Below are 18,628 nucleotides of genomic sequence, written 5' to 3' on the forward strand. Positions count from 1 at the left end.
GCCCCGGCTCTCGCACTCCCCCAGCACCTGACACCCCCAGCTCCTGCCTCCCACCCAGCCCGGGCTCCCCTCATCCCACCCCCAACTTCCACGTTCCCCCCTACCGCGGTCGCTGCCGCCCCGGCCATCACCCCTGCTAGCTCTTAACCCTCACTCCCTGCCCCCACCAGCCCCTACCCGCATCCCCCACCAGACCCGGCTCCCTTCACGCCCCCACCACAGCACCGGCTTATTCCCCCCACTCCTGCTCACACTCGCCCCGCAACACCGGTTTCCCTCATCCTTCCCCAGCCCCTGGCCCCGCTTCCAGCCCCAGCTCTCACCCCCCATGAAGCCCCGGTCCCCCTCCGCCCTTCCCGGCCGCGCCCAGAGAGCAGCCCCGGGGCTGAAGAACCACGCGTGGTCTGTCACACAGCAAGTCCTTTATCGCGGGGGTGCAAGGGGAACAGCCCTCGAGCAGCCCCGGCTCCCACGCCGGTGGCCACGGGGCCCTGCGCAGCCCCCGAACCGCTCTCCGGGGCGGTCACGAGGGGGAAGAGGAGCCGCGGCCTCCTGGCGCCGCCACCGCCCGCGCCGCCTGCTCGGGAACACGGGCCGGGTCGCTGAGGATGGAGGTGGAGATGCTCAGCTGCCGCAGGGAGCTCAGGACGGCTGCGGGGACAGGGGACAGGGACTAGAAAGCGTGACCCATCCTGGGGAAGACAGCGCTGCCCGGCCCTCCTTCAGGCCCCCGAACCGTTGGGCAGATCCCTGCCACAGCCCCACCGCGATGAAGGGAAACCCATCCTATGGGGCTTTAGGGAGGGCTGAGCCTGCCCTGCTAGGGCACGGGGTTAGGGCACAGCTGGCTCAGCTGAGGTGTAGGTGTGACAGGGGCACGGGAAAGGAATCAGCACGAGCTCCAGGACATCCCACAGATCAACCCTGCCATCCCCCAGGACATCCCTGTCATTTTCCCCTCCTTTCCCTTAGTCCATGCCAACCCAACTTGCTCAGGGTGCCACAGCCAGGCACAGGTTCACCTACTCGGCCGAAGCGCTGGGAGGGAGCAGTGCTGGTCCAGCCAGGCAAGGGATGTCTGGGTGAGGCTCTCCATGCTGGCTGTGGACACCATGCCATTAAAAGATTCAAAGAGGGGCCGGATGATGATACTGAACTAGTGGGAGCAGAGGAGTTAAGGACCACCTTTGCCATGATCATGGTTTTCCACCTCCCAGATGTGGGCATCACCCTCCTATGGCAGCAGGACAGACTTTCTTGTGGAGCAGAACTGCTGGGGCAGCAGGACAGGCCATGGAACAGACTTGCTGAGTKCCTTCCCAGCATAGCACCACAGTTGGCACTAGCCCAAACTGGGCTGATGGCATGAGTGTCACCTGGGTAGGCAGTGACAGAGCTGCAAAACCCCTGTCATGGCTGGGGTTGCCAGAAAAGGTTGCTGAAACACAAGACATCTCTTCCAGAGCAGGTCAGGAAATCAGCTAGCAAAATGCTCAGGGGCAGGGACAGGGTACCAAGGTGTCCAGTAAGCACCCCTGGTGCTCCCAGGCTGCAAGGACCAAGGACTGGTGATTTGGTGCAGGCAGTAATCCTCCACCACGAGCATGTCCTGGAACACATGTTGGCTGTACAATACCCCATGTCCTGAGGAAGGMGCTCCCCAGCTCTGCATCAGGAGTCACCTCTGCCTTGCCCAGATGTCCTGTGCTGGATGGGACCATGGGAAGCAATGCCTTTCATCCTACCACTTGGATTTCAGACTTCACAGGCTTTGCCAGTGAGTCCCGGTGTGTTTACAGAGGACTAGATCCAGCCCTTTGCCCACAGATTCCTTGGCCCTGGATCCTCTCCATCCCTGTGTTCCCAGGGTATGCCACACAACCACCAAGACTAAGTCATCATGTCCCCAGCTTTGTGTCTGGATATTTCCTAATCCATGGCTGCTGCCTCTCAGAGCCAGTTCCCATGTCACCAGCAGTAATTCCATGCATAAGCTTAGCTCTACTTCCCTTCTCCCTGAGGACCATTTATCCAACTGTTTTTGATCCCTTGTAGCAGAATATGCCTCTTAACCACAGCACCTYGGCACGTTCCTGCCATATGTCCTTGGCTGGGAAACATCTCCCTGTGGTCCCCAAAGTCTCTCGAACTGGAGGGATGCCACAGACCCAGCAGCAGCAGATGAACCAGAGCACCTGGTGTCTGGTGGAGGGTCAGAGGGAGCAGCAGGCACTGACTCCAAAGGATACAATCCAGAACTTCCAGTTCTGCAGTGTGGAGGAGCGGACGTACTCATCAAACATGCTGCGCATGTGGTCGAAGCGCTGGCGTGTGATGGGCACTCCTGTGGCTGGCAGCTGYTCCTGGCACAGGCTGTGGGGCACAACCAGTGTTGTGGGGCCATGTTCAGGAGGCTGAGAGTCACAGAGGCTCAGCAGGAACTGCCAGCCAATGTCCCCCTCCCAGGACAGGCGTGGGACACTTTTTAAGTGACATGGTGGCRACTTGGCCACCACTCTGTCCTGCCTCTTGAGCATCAGCTCTCTCCCAGAGAGGGTTTGAGTCAGTCAGCTGGGAGGTGCTCCAGGGAGACCTGCCATGTCCTGCTGCTGTCCTGGCACTGCCACTTGCCCTGCCTGTCTACCCCAAAGCAGGCAGTGCTCCCCCATCTCCCCCAGCCATGCCCCTCTTACTTGATGGAGCCATTGAGCTCCTCAATCTGCTCCCGCAGATGCTGTGCCTCATCCTGCAGAGCCGCCCGCTCCTGCTGCAGCTTGCAGATGTATTCGGCTGTCTTCTGCAGGGTGGTGGCCTTGCTGACCTGAGGGGCCATGGGGTGAGAGGGGAAGGCAATCCAGACCACCCTGACACAGCCGGGCTGTGTGCTCCAGCCTCCTGCACTGCAGGCTGGSGTGCAGGAGAGGAGCTCTGTGCTGTGGATCACAGCAGGGGTGCCGCATCTCTGGGTGACAAACTCTATCSTTCCGTGCCCAGGGCTGGCCCTGTGTGCTCACCTTGATGCTGGGCTGAGCATTCARTGTGCTCACCAGGCTGTGCAGCGTGGTGAAGCCCAGCTTGATGTTGAAGCGTCTCTTCTGCTCGGCGGAGATGTGTGTGATGCGGCGGCTCTCCAGCTGCAGGTCAGCGYCATCAGGCACCTCCCAGCAGTGGGAGCAGCCATGGGCCACCAGCCCCACTGGGGACAGGCTAGCCCAAAGCTTGCAGAAGGATGGAGGGTTTCTTGGGTGGAGAAGGAAGGGGGGTACATATGGAGCTTGTAGCTCCTGCCCTACCTTGCCGGAATCAGGCCTGCCCTGACGGGACACGGGGTGATGTGAGGAGATGTTAGTGCCCAGCCCTGCAGTGGGTGCTGGGGAAGCCTGGCTGGGCTTGGGCCACTCRCTGCCTGGAAAAGGGAAGGTGTTTCTGTGGGGAGATGCATGGCAACAGCACCCATGACAAGGTGGCACCAGGGTCCCATGCTGAGGCAGAGGGGGGCATCCCATGGTGCTGCCCTCACCCTGGGACAGCCACCCCACTCAGCTGATAAGGATGCTCCACTTCAGCTTTCAACCACATTATCCCAAATCCCATTTACAACTGCTCAGAAATGGGAACTTCTGGGATTTGACATTTTAAATTGCCAGCATTTCTTGGGGTGGAAATTGCCCAGAAAGAATCCCAAGGGCAGCAAGGTTATGGTGTGCAGCACCAGACTGAACTGGGAACAACACCAGAGCCTGGTTTCCAGCAGCCGTGCTGGTTTCTGTGGGTGAAAGCGGATGCTTCTTKCTCCAAAACCAAGCTCTGGAGTTTCAAAACCACAGTCCGACATTTTGCTCCATTTTTGTCTTTTCCTATTTCTGCTTTTGCTGCTGGAGAAAGAGGCAGGTGAAGAGGCACAGAAAGAACTCTCTGTGCTCAGCTGGGTAAATGGAAATAGCCAGGATTGAAGCCAAAATGAAAATTCCCACAATGTTTGRTCCAAACTCTCTGCAGGAACCACAGTGCCCTGTGGAGCTTCTTGRGGTGCTCCAGACTCACCACAGGCCAAGGTGGGGGACAGCTGCTCCGCCTTGGGGACTCGCAGGGGGCCTGGCTGTGTTCCTGTTGTGTGCAGCACCAGTTGGGAAGGGCCCGAGTCAGGAGCCAGTCCCGGGCTCACCTGGGCCGTTCTGGAGAGGAGGGTGGCAGGGACTTTGGGGACAGCGCTCTGCTGCTGGGAGAAGGCAGAGGGAAGGGAAGTTGGGGGATTGGCACCCCTTGCACACCAGGTTGGCCATTGCCCAAGCACTGGCAGCCAAACCCYCATGAGGAAATGGGGAAGGGGGACAAGCAGCCCCATCCCACCATCTGCAGGGGCAGCCTCAGCCCCAGGGCCCCTGCATGCAGGATGTCTCTCACCTCTGCCCTGRTTCTTTTACAGGAGAAGAAACTGAGGCAACTCCTGCCACCTCCACCCTCATGCCCCCTCCTTCCCCCCCATGTCTGTTCAGCCCACAGYGAAGTGTGACCTTCAGAGCCCATCTCTGCCTCTTCCCCAGCAGCCAGGAGAAGGCAATTCTCAACCTGGGGGGTTGGTGAGTGCTTACCGGGGAGACAGGAGCYGTGGGCATGAGTCCTTCACCCATCGGGCAAGGGGTATCCAGGGCCAGGTCCTGCTTGGCTGAGGGGACAGGGAGAATGGGGCTGTTTGGGCTGGGGTGATTTTCCCTGCCCCAGGGGACAGCCAGACCCTTTTTGTACCAGAACTGCTGCAGCCCCTTCCCTGCTGGATTGCCCCAGAGAATAGGGATGCACCTCTGGAGGAGGTGCCTGTTCTCTTGACGACAGCAATGTTCTCAGGAGCCTTGTGCGGGCAGGKACCCCCAGCACCTCCTTCACCAAGCAGAAAAACACGACAGAGCCCAAGGGACCTGTCCTGTCACACCCATGGGCAGCGTATCTGGCAGAACACCAGTGACCACCCAGCTGTGCCAACAGGGATGTGGAGACCAGACTGGGGACAGGAATTTTGCAGCAGTGCCCGTAGCAAAGTCCTGGGGCTGGACCTTATCTCCCTCTGAGGCCGCTGAAGCCAAGGCAATCCCCCAGGCTTGGCTTCAGCTCAGGGTTTGGAATTAACCCACTGTAGGGACTGCCATGTGCCCAGTGTTTGCAACATCCCAACCCCAGGGAGAAATGGGGTCCCCATCCTGATCCCCACAATAGCATGYCCCCCACCTCACCCTTGTGTCCTCTCACAGCCCCCCAACCCTRTTACCTGTGGTCAGCAGCTGGCTCAGGCAGGAGTTGGGCTCAAGCAGGTGKGACAGGGGGGTTCCTGGCAGCCTCCTTGTCTTGGTGCCACAGGGCTTTGTCTTGGGCCGCCCACCCCCGGCCTGGGGCAGYTCCTTGCTGGGGGCAAACCTGGGGTTGCCCAGGAGGGCGGGGGGCAGGAGCTGGGAGGCAGCAGGGCTGGGGTGCCCCTGGGGCACCATGCCTGTGGCATAGCCCAGCCCTGGGACATAGGGRGTGAAGCAAGGGCTTGAGAGAGGGGAGGCAGGGTGGGTGACAAGCAAGGGATCAGGTGGGCTGGCATAGGGGAACTTGGAGTGAGGGGCTGAGGGAGGGGAGAATGGGGGTTCTGGGCTCAGCAGTGGTGCCCGGGGAGATGGGATGGGTGGGACATAGAGGGGTGCTGATGGCTCCAGGCTGAGGCCGTTGCCAGGGAGGTCGTACTGCAGTGCGGGCTTGTGTCGGAGCTGGGGGCTGAGGCTGCTGGGTGCCGTGTTGGGGGGCTCAGGGGGCAGGGGGGCCAGGGGCAGCTCAGAGCCCAGGAAGGCACTGTGGAGGCTGAGCTGGGAGGTACCACTGGGCTGTGGAAGATATGGTAGGGTCAGGGACAGGTGACTGGCACAACAGTAATCTGCAGGCTGCAGGCTGGGATCCCACTTACCTGGAGGAGGGTGCCAGGTAGGAGTGGGGCCTCAGGGCTCACAGACAGACCCTGAACACCCATCAGGGATGCCCCACTGCTGAATGGGGGCTCGGCCATAGGCAAGAAGCAGGATGGGTCGTGGTAGCCCAGTTGTGTCTGTGATGGGGGTAGCCGGTGGCCGGTGAGGATTTCTGCAGGACGAAGTGGAGACACAGTGACCGGCATAAGCGGGCCTGCCTGGAGAGGAGGAGGACACCCTGGGGCATGAGGAGTGGAGTTGTACTCTGTTATGGCACTCTTTACTTTTTGGGGCCAGGGCCAGCACCCAGGCCCAGCCTTGCCATATGCAAGGGGGCAGGAAAACCCATGTGGAATGCCACCCAAGGGTGGGGATCCCATCCCTAAAACCCAGCTGGGCTGCATGTGGTCCAGCTCCAGAGCTGTTCCCAGGGGTGTTCWTTGCTGTAGCAGCCTCAGGCTGGGGCAGGGACTATGACACCGGGGCCTGGGGGCCAACCACAGCAGGGGACCAGATGATCAGGTCACGGCATCCCCAAGCCAGAGGGATGGTTGTCTGGAGTGGTGACAAGTTCTGTGCTGCCCACCTCAGCACACTGCTTTGCGTGCAGCCTGCGGCTAACCACATCCCATGGCCTTCCTGAAGCTGAGCCGCGTGACCCTGCCACGACTCCCGCTCCCTTCCTCTCTCCTTCCCACAACCCTGTTCCTTCCGCAGGCCCAGACACCATGGCACAAAGGGCTGGCCCCACAGCCATCTCCCTGAGCACATCAGCCCTATGCATGCCTTGGCTCAGTGCCTGTGTCAGTGCTGGCTCTGGCATCGCCACAGGGAAGGTTTTTCATGCAGAGGATGACTGTGGGGCAGGGATGGCACTGCTGGATGTTCCCTGKAGGATGGAGCAGGAAAGTTCACTGGGTTTGCTGCCTGGCAGCCCCTGGCACAGGCTCAGTGTCTGAGCAGCCACTGGGGACAGGCACTCACATCCCCCCTTGGGGAGCACCCAGCTGTGCTCTCCAGCCCTCGCCAGGCATTAACAGTGCCAACTCCAGACCCTGCTGCCAGCTCTGCCTGCCTGGTATGTGCAGCCATGCTCGGGGCACTGCCTGTGATCCAGGCATCAGCACCCAGGGTGCCCTGGCTGGGACCCACAAAGGCCTGAGAATCTACACCAAAGGAGCAAGCATGCCAGCACTCTGGGATGCCACGGRACTGTGCACAGTGAGATTCCAGCATACCGTGTGCTGAAGGGAACACTGATGTGAGACAGGACAGAGCCACTGCTGAGCTGTCCCASTCAGCCCTCAGACTGTCCCTTCCCCCTGCCATAGCCATAATGAATCCCTGGCAGCATGACAGAGCCATCCCTGCCCCTCTACAGGCTAGCATCCCACATGTGCTGCAGTGCTGCCAGGCAGGAGCTTGGCCTCCCGGGATGCAGTCCAGCAGCACGTTGCCCCCACCTCAGCCATGCCCTCACCAGGATGTCTCTGCCACCGACACCAAAGCTCTGCAGGTATTTATAGGCATTTGTCATGCCCAGCTTGTCAGATTTGATTCCTCTTGTGCCTCTTGCTGTGCTACAGGGATGGAAGGTGGCTGGCAGTCCCTGGGAGCCCTGTCCTCCCTTTCTTCTGCCCCTTCCTCAACCGGATCTCTTGCCAGTCTTCCTCCACTGCTATATTAAGTTGTTTTGCTCCAGACAGCGTGGCATGGCCAGGGCACAGCCCTGCTCAAGGGAGAAGAGTCTGTGTGCTCAGCAAACCCCACCTTTGGCATCCTGCTCAAACCTGGGGATGTGCTCCAATGGAATTGGGCCTTCCCAACCCAAGGACCCTCCAGCACTAGTCCCAGGCTTTGGGGAGAGCCCTGCAGTGCACCAGAGCATTGCCACCCTGTGGGATAGACAGCCTAGCCCCAGTACCCAGCACAGATCCTACCTGGAGAACGGTGCCAGCAGGGCACAGGGCCAGGCTGCTCCCTTGCCTCTGCCATCAGGACTTCTCCATCTGCCTCACATCACACTCCAGCACCCGCTGCAGACACGAGTTGCTTCCTCATTTGGGGATTGGTTTGCAGGCACTGACTGACAGGCGCTGAGCTCTGCCACGCCACCCRTAGTGACAGCCCTGTGTCCCCATGGTGCCCACCCTCCAAGCCTGCCCTGCATAGCTCTGCGCGAGGCTGCTGGGCAATCCTTGCTCCCAAGCCACAAAAAGCCTGCTCTGCTGGAAAAGTGGCCTTTTGGGACATAATTGGGTTGACTGGCACCCAGCAACCCCAATCTCCTCTCCACGCAGTTCCATGGGCACATGGCACACTCAGCACTCAGATGGAACACCTTATCATCCAGGGAGCTGTTCCATCCAGGAAAAAACTCCCACACACAGGTCTACAAGCACCTCACGGGATGCTGCTGCYCTCCCCAGCTCCAGCTGTGTCCTTGCACCTTACAGCAACTGATGCCCACTTGGGGCATCAGGGGACAGAAGATGAAGCACCAGCCATGGCAACAGACCCTCTTCCCAGTACGACTTGCCCTGGTCTGTTTGGAATGAGTTGAGAGGGTGCTGGCAGGARCCTTCCCACCTTATCCATCCCTAGRGCATCCATGCCACTGCCTGCCCTGGCACATGGAGTGCCCAGCTTGCTCCCCGCAGGCATCTGGTCTTGCAACACCCCGCAGCTGTATGGCGCAAGTACCCTTTTTTCCTCCTCCTGGAGGAAGTGGAGACACACCATGGAGCTCCAGAGTGCTCACAGAGGGGTCTGAAGATGCTGGTGCTGCCCAAGGCTACCAGCAAACTGGGTCGCTGGGTTGCCACAAGCCCCTACCAGCTCCCACCCTGTACAGTGTGCCCAGGCCACCGCTCTGGCATGTTCGAGGGCAAAGCTGGTCCCCAAAAATGCCTTGCCCTGGCATATGGGGACATGTCCCAGCTGACTGTATGGATGCTTATTGCTCAGAGCCTGCATGGCAACATGGGGGAGTTTGCCACTGCCCACTTCCCAKCATTTCCTTGGCAGCCCGCGGCCCCAGCTGGACACCCGTGCCAGGTTTGTTTCTGGGCAGCCTGGCAGGGATGGTGACTTGTCCTCCGGGGATGTAGTATAGGCTGGCTGGGCAGTGGAAAGAGGAGGGGACACAGCAGAACCTACTCTGTAGAGATATCCTCTTCCTCTGAGGGACAATTTTCCTTCCTCTGTCTGTAGCCAAAATGAAGGGCTTTGGCACTGCTGGAAATACCCTCTTTTTGTCAAAATCCCCTCCCACAGCTCCTGGCCAAGACTTTCCTGAGCCTCCGTGGCCTCTGCCCCCGCCAAGCCTCTGCCCTCAGCCCCTGCCCATCCATGCTGCTATTGTGTGTTCAGTGCTTTCTGCCTGCCTCAGCAGCTCCCACTGCTGCCAGGTCCAATGTGTGACCCCCCCCCCCACTTTGGGAAGTCACGGAGTGCAGTGCTGTGTGGGATGTGGTACCATATCTAGGCTACCTCTTACCTGATATGTCCATGTCATCCAGGCTGGGCTGCAGGGGTGCCAAATCCGGCTGTATCATGTCGGCATTCCCAACATATGCTGGAAGAGGGCAGAGCTGGAACATGAAGGCTCAGCCACTGCATCCCCCAAGACCCACCCTGAGGGCTGCTCCCACCATTGCCCTGACACTTGCCTGGCTGCCACCCCTCCGTGTCACCCCAGAGTTGCYCTGTGTCACTGGACCATGCCCTGGGCAGAGAGATGAGTGCCCACCCTGTGGAGAGCCAGGGCTATTCCATCCCACTACTCTGTCCATCAGCACCTCTAGGGCCTCCAGTGCCCAGGAACCTCAGTGAAAGGCTGATCCTTGGCACGGAGCCTGGCTGGAGCTGCAGATAGCCCCAGGGACATGGCAAGGTAGGGACAAAGGTGGCCATGGAAGCAGKACCTGCTCTGGGGGCTGGGGCAAAGTCCTTCAATGGTGCCAGTGGTCCCTGGGGAGAAGGGGATGGTCCCACTCTGCCCAAGCACTCCTTAAGCATCTTCTCCTCTGACGGCTCTTGTTTGAGCAGGAAAGGAACATCCCTTCCCCATTCCCCAGCAGGGCAGATACCAGGGGACCCTGCCTGCCCAAAAKGACACAGCTGGCAGCTCTCATGGGCCAAGCCAAGAGGCAGCACTTGTATTCCTCCTCCACATCCTGCTGGAGCATGGTCTGGGGCACCTACCCTCCTCGGGGAGTGACTGGTGGGTGCTGGGCATCTGTGTCATGGTGAAGAGGGTGTCRGATATGTCCGAGAGGAAGGTGTCCAAGTCGAAGTGCTGCCTGCTCCCGGGCTCCTCCTCCTCATCCCCAAGCAGCATGGGCACTACGTTGCAGAAGAGCTGGTTGCACCATTTCTCTGTTGGCCTCCAGACTTCCTCGTCCTGCATGAGGTGGACCAAAGGAGCCGAGTGGACACTTCTCATGGGTAGGGTCCACATCTGGCTTTCTGGCTGCTCCCTCTGGCAGCTCCCATGTTCCCTGCAGTGTTTACTTTCTCCAGACCTTAAAGCCTGGCACATTGAAGCTTCCAGAGGGTGAATCTAGGATCCCAAATGCTTGGCATTCCATTCCAATSGGCTTATCGTGCCCTGGGGCTTTTCTCTGCCCTTCTGTCCAGTGCAGAAGTCCAAATTGTGCACCTCTTTCTCCCACTGCCCACCCTTTCTCAGCAGACTCACCTGCTTTGCACTGGAGATCTCTCCATCCCGGATGGACTTTCGGAGCTGGAAGGAGAAGACAGCCTGTGTCACCCCCCAGGCAGGTGGGCATGGTCTGGGGCAGAGCAAAGGGGACAGTGCTCAGGGGGCAGCCAGCATCCTTCCTATGCTGGCAAGAGCCTATCACATCCCAGCCTGTCAGCCATGGCTCCAGGTTGGGCACTTTAGTGTCCCATCCCACCGCTGGCACTGCCACAGGATGAGGAGGAGCACAGGCAGAGCCACTCACCCGCTTCTTATAGTAGATCCTCCACTTGTGGTACTCCCTCATCACAACCTCGATGCGGCGTTTCCAGTAGTTGCCCTCCAGCACAACAGCCTGGGGGCAGGACAGGGGGTCATGGCTGAGCTCCCCAGCCCCAGCACCCCACAGCCAAGGCTGCTTTCCTTGTGCCATAGCAGAAATACCTTTTCCAGCTAATCTGCGGAATGCAATGTGTCCCCAGTTCCCCACTATGCCATACAGATCCTGCCCTACCTCTGGTTTTCGGTGCTCATCAGCCTCCACTCCCTCCAGAGGGGTGATGAAGCCACACACAGGGTTTTTCCTCCGCTCCACATCTGCACAGGGAAGAACACATCTGGCTGTATCCATGCCCCATCTCTATCTCTGCACCTATACATGGTGCCAGCCCCATCCCACTGGCACAGCCTGGCATCTGGCAGACAGAGTGARGTCTGGCTTATACTCACACTGAATGTACCATGCTCTCCAGATTGCATTRTTGAGTCGAATTTTTTCCCAGCAAAGCAGCCGCAGCCCCTTGAAATTCTTCCACTTTGGAGACACTAGCTTCCCACTGAAACACCAAGCAAAGGGAAGGCTGAGGAGCACCACCTTAAAAGATGCCCAGGTGCCACCAGCCTGGTGACAAGTCAGGAGCAGGAACAGCCACGTGGCTCSGCTGCAGGCACTTGCCAGGCACCTGGGAGCATCCACAGGAACATCCCAAGCTCCTGCACACCCTGGGAGCACCACAGACYTAAACCCTGAGCTTCCCAGACCCACAGGAGGCTTCTCAAACCCCTGTGTTAAAGCGCAGCACACTGAGGAATTGATTCCTTGAAATTTAAACCCCAGCTCCAAGGGGGGCTCCTGCTGCCCCTGACCAAGCCAGCTGTGTCCTGGCCCTGGGGGACAGGAWGGTAAGTGTCCTTCCCAGGTGAGATGCTCCAGGGACATGTGCTGTGGTGGCTCTTGCCTCATCACAGTGTTTGGGCACTTTTACACCAGGCCAGGCTTAGAAATGTTGCCTTCAGCTGGGACAGTCAGGGCAGCCATTCTGGCGGGTCTGGGAAGGCAGGACAACACTGGAGGATGCTAAGGACATTAAGGGACACTTGCCTGTGCCCTAAGACAGACAGAAAGCAAGACAAGTCCTGGTCTCAGCCCGAGCTTCCCTGGCCTCTTCTCTGCACCCATCCCTGCAAACCTGCCCCCCTGCCCTCAGCCCGAGCTGGGCTCCCTGCTTCTCATTTCTTCATTCCTAGAAGCAGTGTGTTCRTTCTGCAGCTCATCATAGTGGTGGTGACATCCCTGGTGGGACCTGCAGTGCAGGAAGCCTCATTTCACTCCTTGTCTTATTTCCATCCAGTGGAGGGACACAACCCCTCACGTGCAACAACCGAGGAGGTCGTGAGGGTCCTGCTGCCCMAGGAGTTCTGCAGGGAGTCCAGGGTTTCTCTGCCTTACTTTGGGGTCCATTTGACCTCTCCATCTCTCTCAGCAACATGGCRTGGCCTTGAGACAATGCCAGCTGCTCCAGAGGTCCCTTCTAGAGTCGGCTGCAGGGCATCCCTGACTGGGAAGCCACGTTCCTCTCCTACAGAGAATTTATACCCAAAGATATTGGTGCTGCTTTGACTCCCACTTTTCCTTGACACATGCAGGGAGCAGGAAAGGTGGATCTCTAATCCCCTGTTCCCAGCCTCTCTAGGTGCCACCAGACTCTGTCCCCAGGGAGGTGCTKAGGATTAGGGTGGTGTATGAAAYCTCTGACTTGTTCATTCRAGCTTGTGAAACCTCYAAGCACTCTCAGATAATTATTTTGGTGAGTTCTGATTTGGCCTGGCTYAAAATCTGCCTCTGGCAGAGGTGGAGGACGGGACCCCCACAATTCCAAAACCTATGCAGGAATGTGTGTGGGAGCAGGTGCAGAAGTGGATGGGGATGGTCTCCCCAGGGAGGCCCAGCCTGACACATGGCTCCAGGGGCTGGGGAAGGACCTGTGGCTCCAGCTTGCAGAGAGTTAAGGACTCAGCTACACACAGACTACTCTGCTATCACCAGGATTTTGAACTTTCCCCAGGCACACAAGGCAAACAGCAAGATGGTGCCAAGTGGAGGAGCCAATGGAAGGGACGGGATTCCTGGGAACATGGCCAGATCCTGCTGGTCAAGGCTATGCTCCTCACTCACAGCCAACTGAGAGGAGCAGCCCGAGCCTGTGGGACAGAGGCAGACACCTTGGCCACACTTGAGGGCTGTGGCTACCAAGTTGCTGTGAGGCCTGGAGGCAGCAGGGAGATGCCTTTGGGCTTTACCAACAAATGCCTTTTTCCCCCTTAACGATCTTTTCAGATTTGGGGCTTATCAGGCTGATCTTTGCTCCCTGCTTTGCTTTGAAAAGTGCCCCACCTTTCTCTCTGAAGTTATCTCTCCTGGGGAGATGGGTGCAAACCCCACATTCAACTGTGGGAAGGGTATAGGGTGCCCCAAAAAGATTAAGGGTCCTACTACCCTACACTGTYGGAGGGAGTGGGACACAGATCCTGCCACTGGCTACAGGCTTTTTGTGGTATGAGATGAGGTGGGAGCAGGGCTCAGCYTGGGTCCAACATTGGCATGGATCCAGCAGCACCTTGTTTGCTCTGTGACTCGTTTTCCCATGCAGCAGTTTCAGGTGTTGCAGTTCCTGATTTCATGGCAACATGGTATTTTCCTCTTCATCATCAGCAAGAACAGGGAGAAAGAAAGGAGTGTTCTGGAAAGATGCAAGGCTGCACAAAGAGAATGCAGCAGGAGGGGAAYAGCTGAGCCAAGGGTCCCTTGGCAGGATAACCCTCATCATCCTTTCCAAGGAGCAGCATCCCTGTGGGGCCATCAGAACCTCCCTTGCTTCCTGGGTTGTGGGACATGGCTGGCAAAAGGARGACAGTGTTCCCTGCAAGTCCTGAACACTCATCTTCCATTTCTCACAAATTTAWCTACCAAAACCATGCCTTTTGCCTYRGCTGTRCTGGCTACCAGTAAACTGGGATGATCCTACCCACAACCTGGGATATGGTGACAGGTCAGATGGACACAGCTTTGTGGAAACTGGTACCCTTGGAGTGCTGTCCCTGTGCCCAGCATCTCTAGGGATGTCCTGGCAGTGGCCGTGTTCCCTATTGCATTGAGCACTCAAGGACTCCAAGGCAAACCTAAGAGCTCAGCCACTGAATGAGATCCTGRATGAGAAACAAGGCAATGGGCACCTCTTCAAGGATACTTTGCTGAGGTTTTGTTATCACATAGCATTAGCAGGACAACATCATTCAAGGTTTTCACATCTGGACATTTTGGGAAAGCTATGCAAGCAGCTCGGCACTGCCTCCAGCAGACCAAGTCACGCTGGTGCCATGCTGGAGAGAATTCAAAATCTTGGAGCTTGACAAAGGAGGGGAGCTGCCTCCAAAAATGTGGACCATGGTAGTAGGACACATGATGCAGTCTGTCCTGCTGTCACCAAAGAGCTGTCATTGGCCTTGGGCAATTTGTGTGCCAGGGGAACAATGCAGTTTGATTTTGCCAGAGAGAAGGAGGAAAGCTTTCAGGAGACCTTGGACAAAACGTGTGCAGCCATCCAGTCCCAAGGGATGTCAGGACATGTGGACAGAGTCAAGGACAGAAGGCAGGACTCCTGCTTTGGGTTGGATTGCCAAAGAACTGTTAGCTGTCCACAGGGTCACTGTTGCTCTATGGAGTGCACTAGGTCTGGCCAGGAGGGAATTGCAGCTGGGCACACTGACAGCAGATCTCATGGGAAAATGGAGGAGAGTCAACCTATACATGAAAAGAGTAGAAACTTCTCACCTGGCTCCACAGYCAGTAACCCAACATCAGGTCTTTCTCCCTGAAACTTTCCAGGATGGTGACTGCTGAGCATGTGGCACATCACASCCCATGGAGAAGAGGAGGAGGAGGAGGATGTCAGATGGAAACAAATTCCTGACTGGGCAACAGGGCTCAGCTGGCCTCCTGCCTTCAGCTAGCTAGGGGTCCATAAGACACATGCAAGGGCTCTGGGACTCACCTGTACTCCAGGCTCATGCACTCAAAGAGCCGGGTGAGGGTCGGGTCGATGCTCCTGGGATCAGCCGGCTCGGGCTCAGCACGGTGGTGCCGTCGCCGGGGCAGTGAGTCGCTGTGCGGGGAYGACACCATGAAGTGGCCACTGTGGATGACCTGGGAGGGATTCTGTGCCCCAGTGCTGGGTCCTGTGCCACCCATGGCTGCRTCCTCTGAGTCGGAGTCAGAGTCGGAGACGGGGCAAGTCCCAACTGGAGACTCCAGGAAAGGTCCTGGGAGCCCCACCTGAGCTCCTGCCATTCCCAGTGCCTACTGGAGAGCCCTTATGGATCTGACCCAGTGCTGTGATCCACATCCCGGTTGAGCTGAAGCCCTACAGGCACTGCGCTGGCATCGAGCACGTGCTGTTGGGCTCCCCAGTGCAGGACACAGGCACCACACCTCCTTCTGGCACCTCCTCCACCCAGCTCACACTGTCTSTTCCACGCTCCAGGGTTCAGCAGTTGGTTTGTGAGGGCGGATTCACTGCCAGCCCTATTTATATTGCTGGTGGCTGATCCCGCCCATGGCACACCRTCAGCAGGACGTGTCCAATGGCCACCAGGCACTGGGCACTGGTCACCAGAACTTCAGCTCCATGCCACCGTCCTGCTCCAGCAGTGTCCCTGACAACCCCAGCTTCTACGTCTCCCACACATCTGCAGAGGAGCMCTGCAGGTCCTCTATCCCCTCTTGCTGGTGGCCAAGGGTTGGCTGGCAGTCGGCTCTGTTTACCCGGAGTTAATCGCTTATCCCGGGTGCTGGTGGAGTGAGGAGCAGGCAGTATTTACCCAGTGCCTCTGCTTTAATGGATCTCCCCGCACTTTCAAGGGAACAAATATAGATTAAGGGACACAAACAGGTAAAATTATAGYAACAGGCACTCAGCTCAGCACAAAGCAGGCCAAGGCGTTGAGCCAAGCACCGAGCTGAGAAACAGCTCCAGGAAAACCTTCTCCAAGGYATGACCCAGTAGGAGAGGGGATGCAAATAACAAATGTGAGAGAGAACAGCTATGGGCTTGGGTACAGTGGGATTTACACACATTGTGGTCATGCAGTCCTAAAAATCACAGAATCATCAAATCCTAGAATGGTTTGTGTTGGAAAGGACCTTAAAACTTACCTCATTTCACCCYCCTTCCACTATATCAGGCTGGAACCTTCCACTAGACCARGGACTAGACCAGGTTGTTYCAAACCCTGTCCAACCTGGCCCAGAACACTTCCAGGGATGATGCCCAGCTTCTCTGGGCAACATTTGCCAGGACCTCACCACYATCACAGCAAAGAATTTTTTCCTAATATCCAATCTAAATCCACCCTGGATTGCCTTCACCTCTRAGGTGTCCTTAGAGATGCAGACRGACAGGGCTTGATTCACCAACCTCSTCYCCTGCTCCAAGACAGTGGATTGTGGATAAATACAGKATTTGGCATGTGCCATCCCAGCCAGACCTGTGTCACAAGCATCTGCTCACTAACCTGAGCCACAGAGGGACACAGCAGATACAATTTCAGACTTAAATTACATTTTTTTCTCTATAGTTTCTAACAAATTCCTCCCCTGCCCCACATCCTGGCAGGAGCACACATGCCTGGAGAGCACCCAGGCACAGATTTCTCACTATAAGCAGTTCTCTGAAAACATCAGCAGAAGGTTCAGGAGTAATTGAAAGGCTCCAGAAATTGCAAGGRAAATATCCCTTGCTCCTGYATAAAGCGGAGTGCTCACGAGTGCRTGTGGCTTTGSTACCYGGCTCAGAAAAGATGGAGAAAAACTGAAAAAGGTCACAGAGATGAAGAAAATGGGTGGTCRGAAGTGGAAATGCCATCCCTGCAAGAAAAGGCTGAATAGATCACGATCTATGCTATCTAAGAAAAAGGTGAATGAGGTGACAGGCACTGGGGATGTAGACATGGATGCAGTAGGAACAGGGAATGGTTGGAGATGTTTGTTCAGCACTTTTCCAAGCTGGAGTTTGCGATGGAGGATCTCCAGGGGATCTCCCTTTCAAACCCTGACTRTTCTGTGRTTCTGCATTTCTCGGGGCACCAGGCAAAGGAATGGCTGTCGTGTTCATCTCAGGATGCTGTGAAACCAAAAGTCTAATTGGACTCAATAAGGAATTAGATAAACTTAYATTGCACTGGAACTATTAAAATTCTTTGTGTGTCCAAAGCAAAGCTGACTGATGGGAACCCAGGGCACAGGTACAAGTTCATCCGTGGCCTCCCGTTGCTAAGGAGAGAGCAAGAGAGTCCTGAGGATACACAGCAGCCCTGGCGCTTGTAGGAAAAGTGAGGCATCACTTCAAAATTCACAGATTGGTTTCAGATGGAATGGACCTTAAAAATATTTAATTCCAACCCTACTGCTGTGGGCAAGGACACCTTCCACTAGGTGAGGTTGCTCCAAGCCCTGTCCAACCTGCCCTGGAACACTTCCAGTGATGGGGCAGCCACAGCTTCTCTGGGCAACCYATGCCAGGCCTCACCACCCTCACTGGGAAGAATTTCCTCCCAATATCCCATCCATCCCTGCCCTCTGGCAATGGGAAACCATTCCCTGTGTCCTGTCACTCCAAGCCCTTGTCCCCAGTCCCTCTCCAGCTCTCCTGGAGCCCTGGAAGGGACTCTTAAGTTCCCTTTAGGCCCTGGAAGGGACTCGTAAGTTCTCACCAGAGCTTTATCTTCTCCAGGTGAGCACCCCCAGCTCTCGCAGCCTGCCCCCAGAGCAGAGTGGTCCTCAGAGCATCTCAGTGGCCCCCTCTGGACTTGCTCCAACAGCTCCACATCTCTCCTGTGCTCAGGACCCCAGAGCTGGAGRCAGYACTGCAGGTAGGGTCTCACAAGGGCAGATGGGGACAGTCTCCTCCATTTGACAAAAGTCACACTGGTTAAAGTTAATGAGGAGACATAGTACAAACAAGACTTTTCTGCAACTTGCTAAGGAGCCTCACCATGAGGATGGAATATTCAGTGGAATTGCTTTTCCTGTCATGGAAGGCAATGTGGTGCTGGGAGCCCAGCACAGGTAGGTGCTGCTGCCCCTAAGCAGCCTCTCACCCTATGGGGATGCATGGTGGGTGCCCAGCCTGAGGGGGAGGCATTAGCAGAGGGTCCCTTTAGTCATACATCTCCATGTGTATCTGAAGACAAGACAGTTAGCCCAGAAAAAAAAGCCAAAAGATTTCTAAAAACAAGAAATTCCCAAGTTTGACAGCCAAGAACTTTTGACTTAGATTATTCTGTCTTACACTGGGTTTGGTCTCTGTTCTGAGCTGGCAGACACCTACCCCTGCCTCTCACACACCTCATGACTCATTGCAAAGGGGCAGGAGGCAGTAGGAGGCAGGGAGAGAAATCCCACATTTCAAGGCAGGCATGCAGTAAAACCATGGTGTAAAAAATCGCACACGCAAGCACAGCAAAGTAATAGAAGATTTGTTTTCAATGATTTTTATTCACTAGCTCATGCTTTTGTTTTGATGAGGCAACAGCTCTCATCTCCCTGAGCCAAAGGCACTCCAGAACTCACATGCCACTGGAGGCAATTTGAATCCATAAATACYGTGGAGGTTGGAATCTGGAATGGGTGGCATCTGCAAAAGGGTTC

The 18,628-nt window shown here is 56.7% G+C and overlaps 1 protein-coding gene across 1 annotated transcript; it reads right to left on the reverse strand.

Annotated features, from left to right (window-relative positions):
- Nucleotides 1–377: 377 nt before the first annotated feature.
- Nucleotides 378–15,500, reverse strand: MLXIPL (MLX interacting protein like). The gene is given in 17 exon segments (XM_057367924.1): nucleotides 378–651; nucleotides 1,027–1,156; nucleotides 2,250–2,373; nucleotides 2,694–2,821; nucleotides 3,015–3,134; nucleotides 3,294–3,406; nucleotides 4,045–4,216; nucleotides 4,593–4,666; nucleotides 5,264–5,882; nucleotides 5,885–6,111; nucleotides 9,439–9,516; nucleotides 10,146–10,344; nucleotides 10,642–10,686; nucleotides 10,910–10,999; nucleotides 11,159–11,241; nucleotides 11,374–11,480; nucleotides 14,976–15,500. Coding segments are annotated over 17 exon segments (2,733 nt in total). The 5' UTR covers nucleotides 15,272–15,500; the 3' UTR covers nucleotides 378–523.
- Between the last annotated feature and the right edge of the window lie 3,128 nt (nucleotides 15,501–18,628).

This window comes from Malurus melanocephalus, unplaced genomic scaffold (assembly GCF_030028575.1).
Source record: "Malurus melanocephalus ecotype Western Australia unplaced genomic scaffold, MMel_1.1 scaffold_86, whole genome shotgun sequence".
NCBI lineage: Eukaryota > Metazoa > Chordata > Aves > Passeriformes > Maluridae > Malurus > Malurus melanocephalus.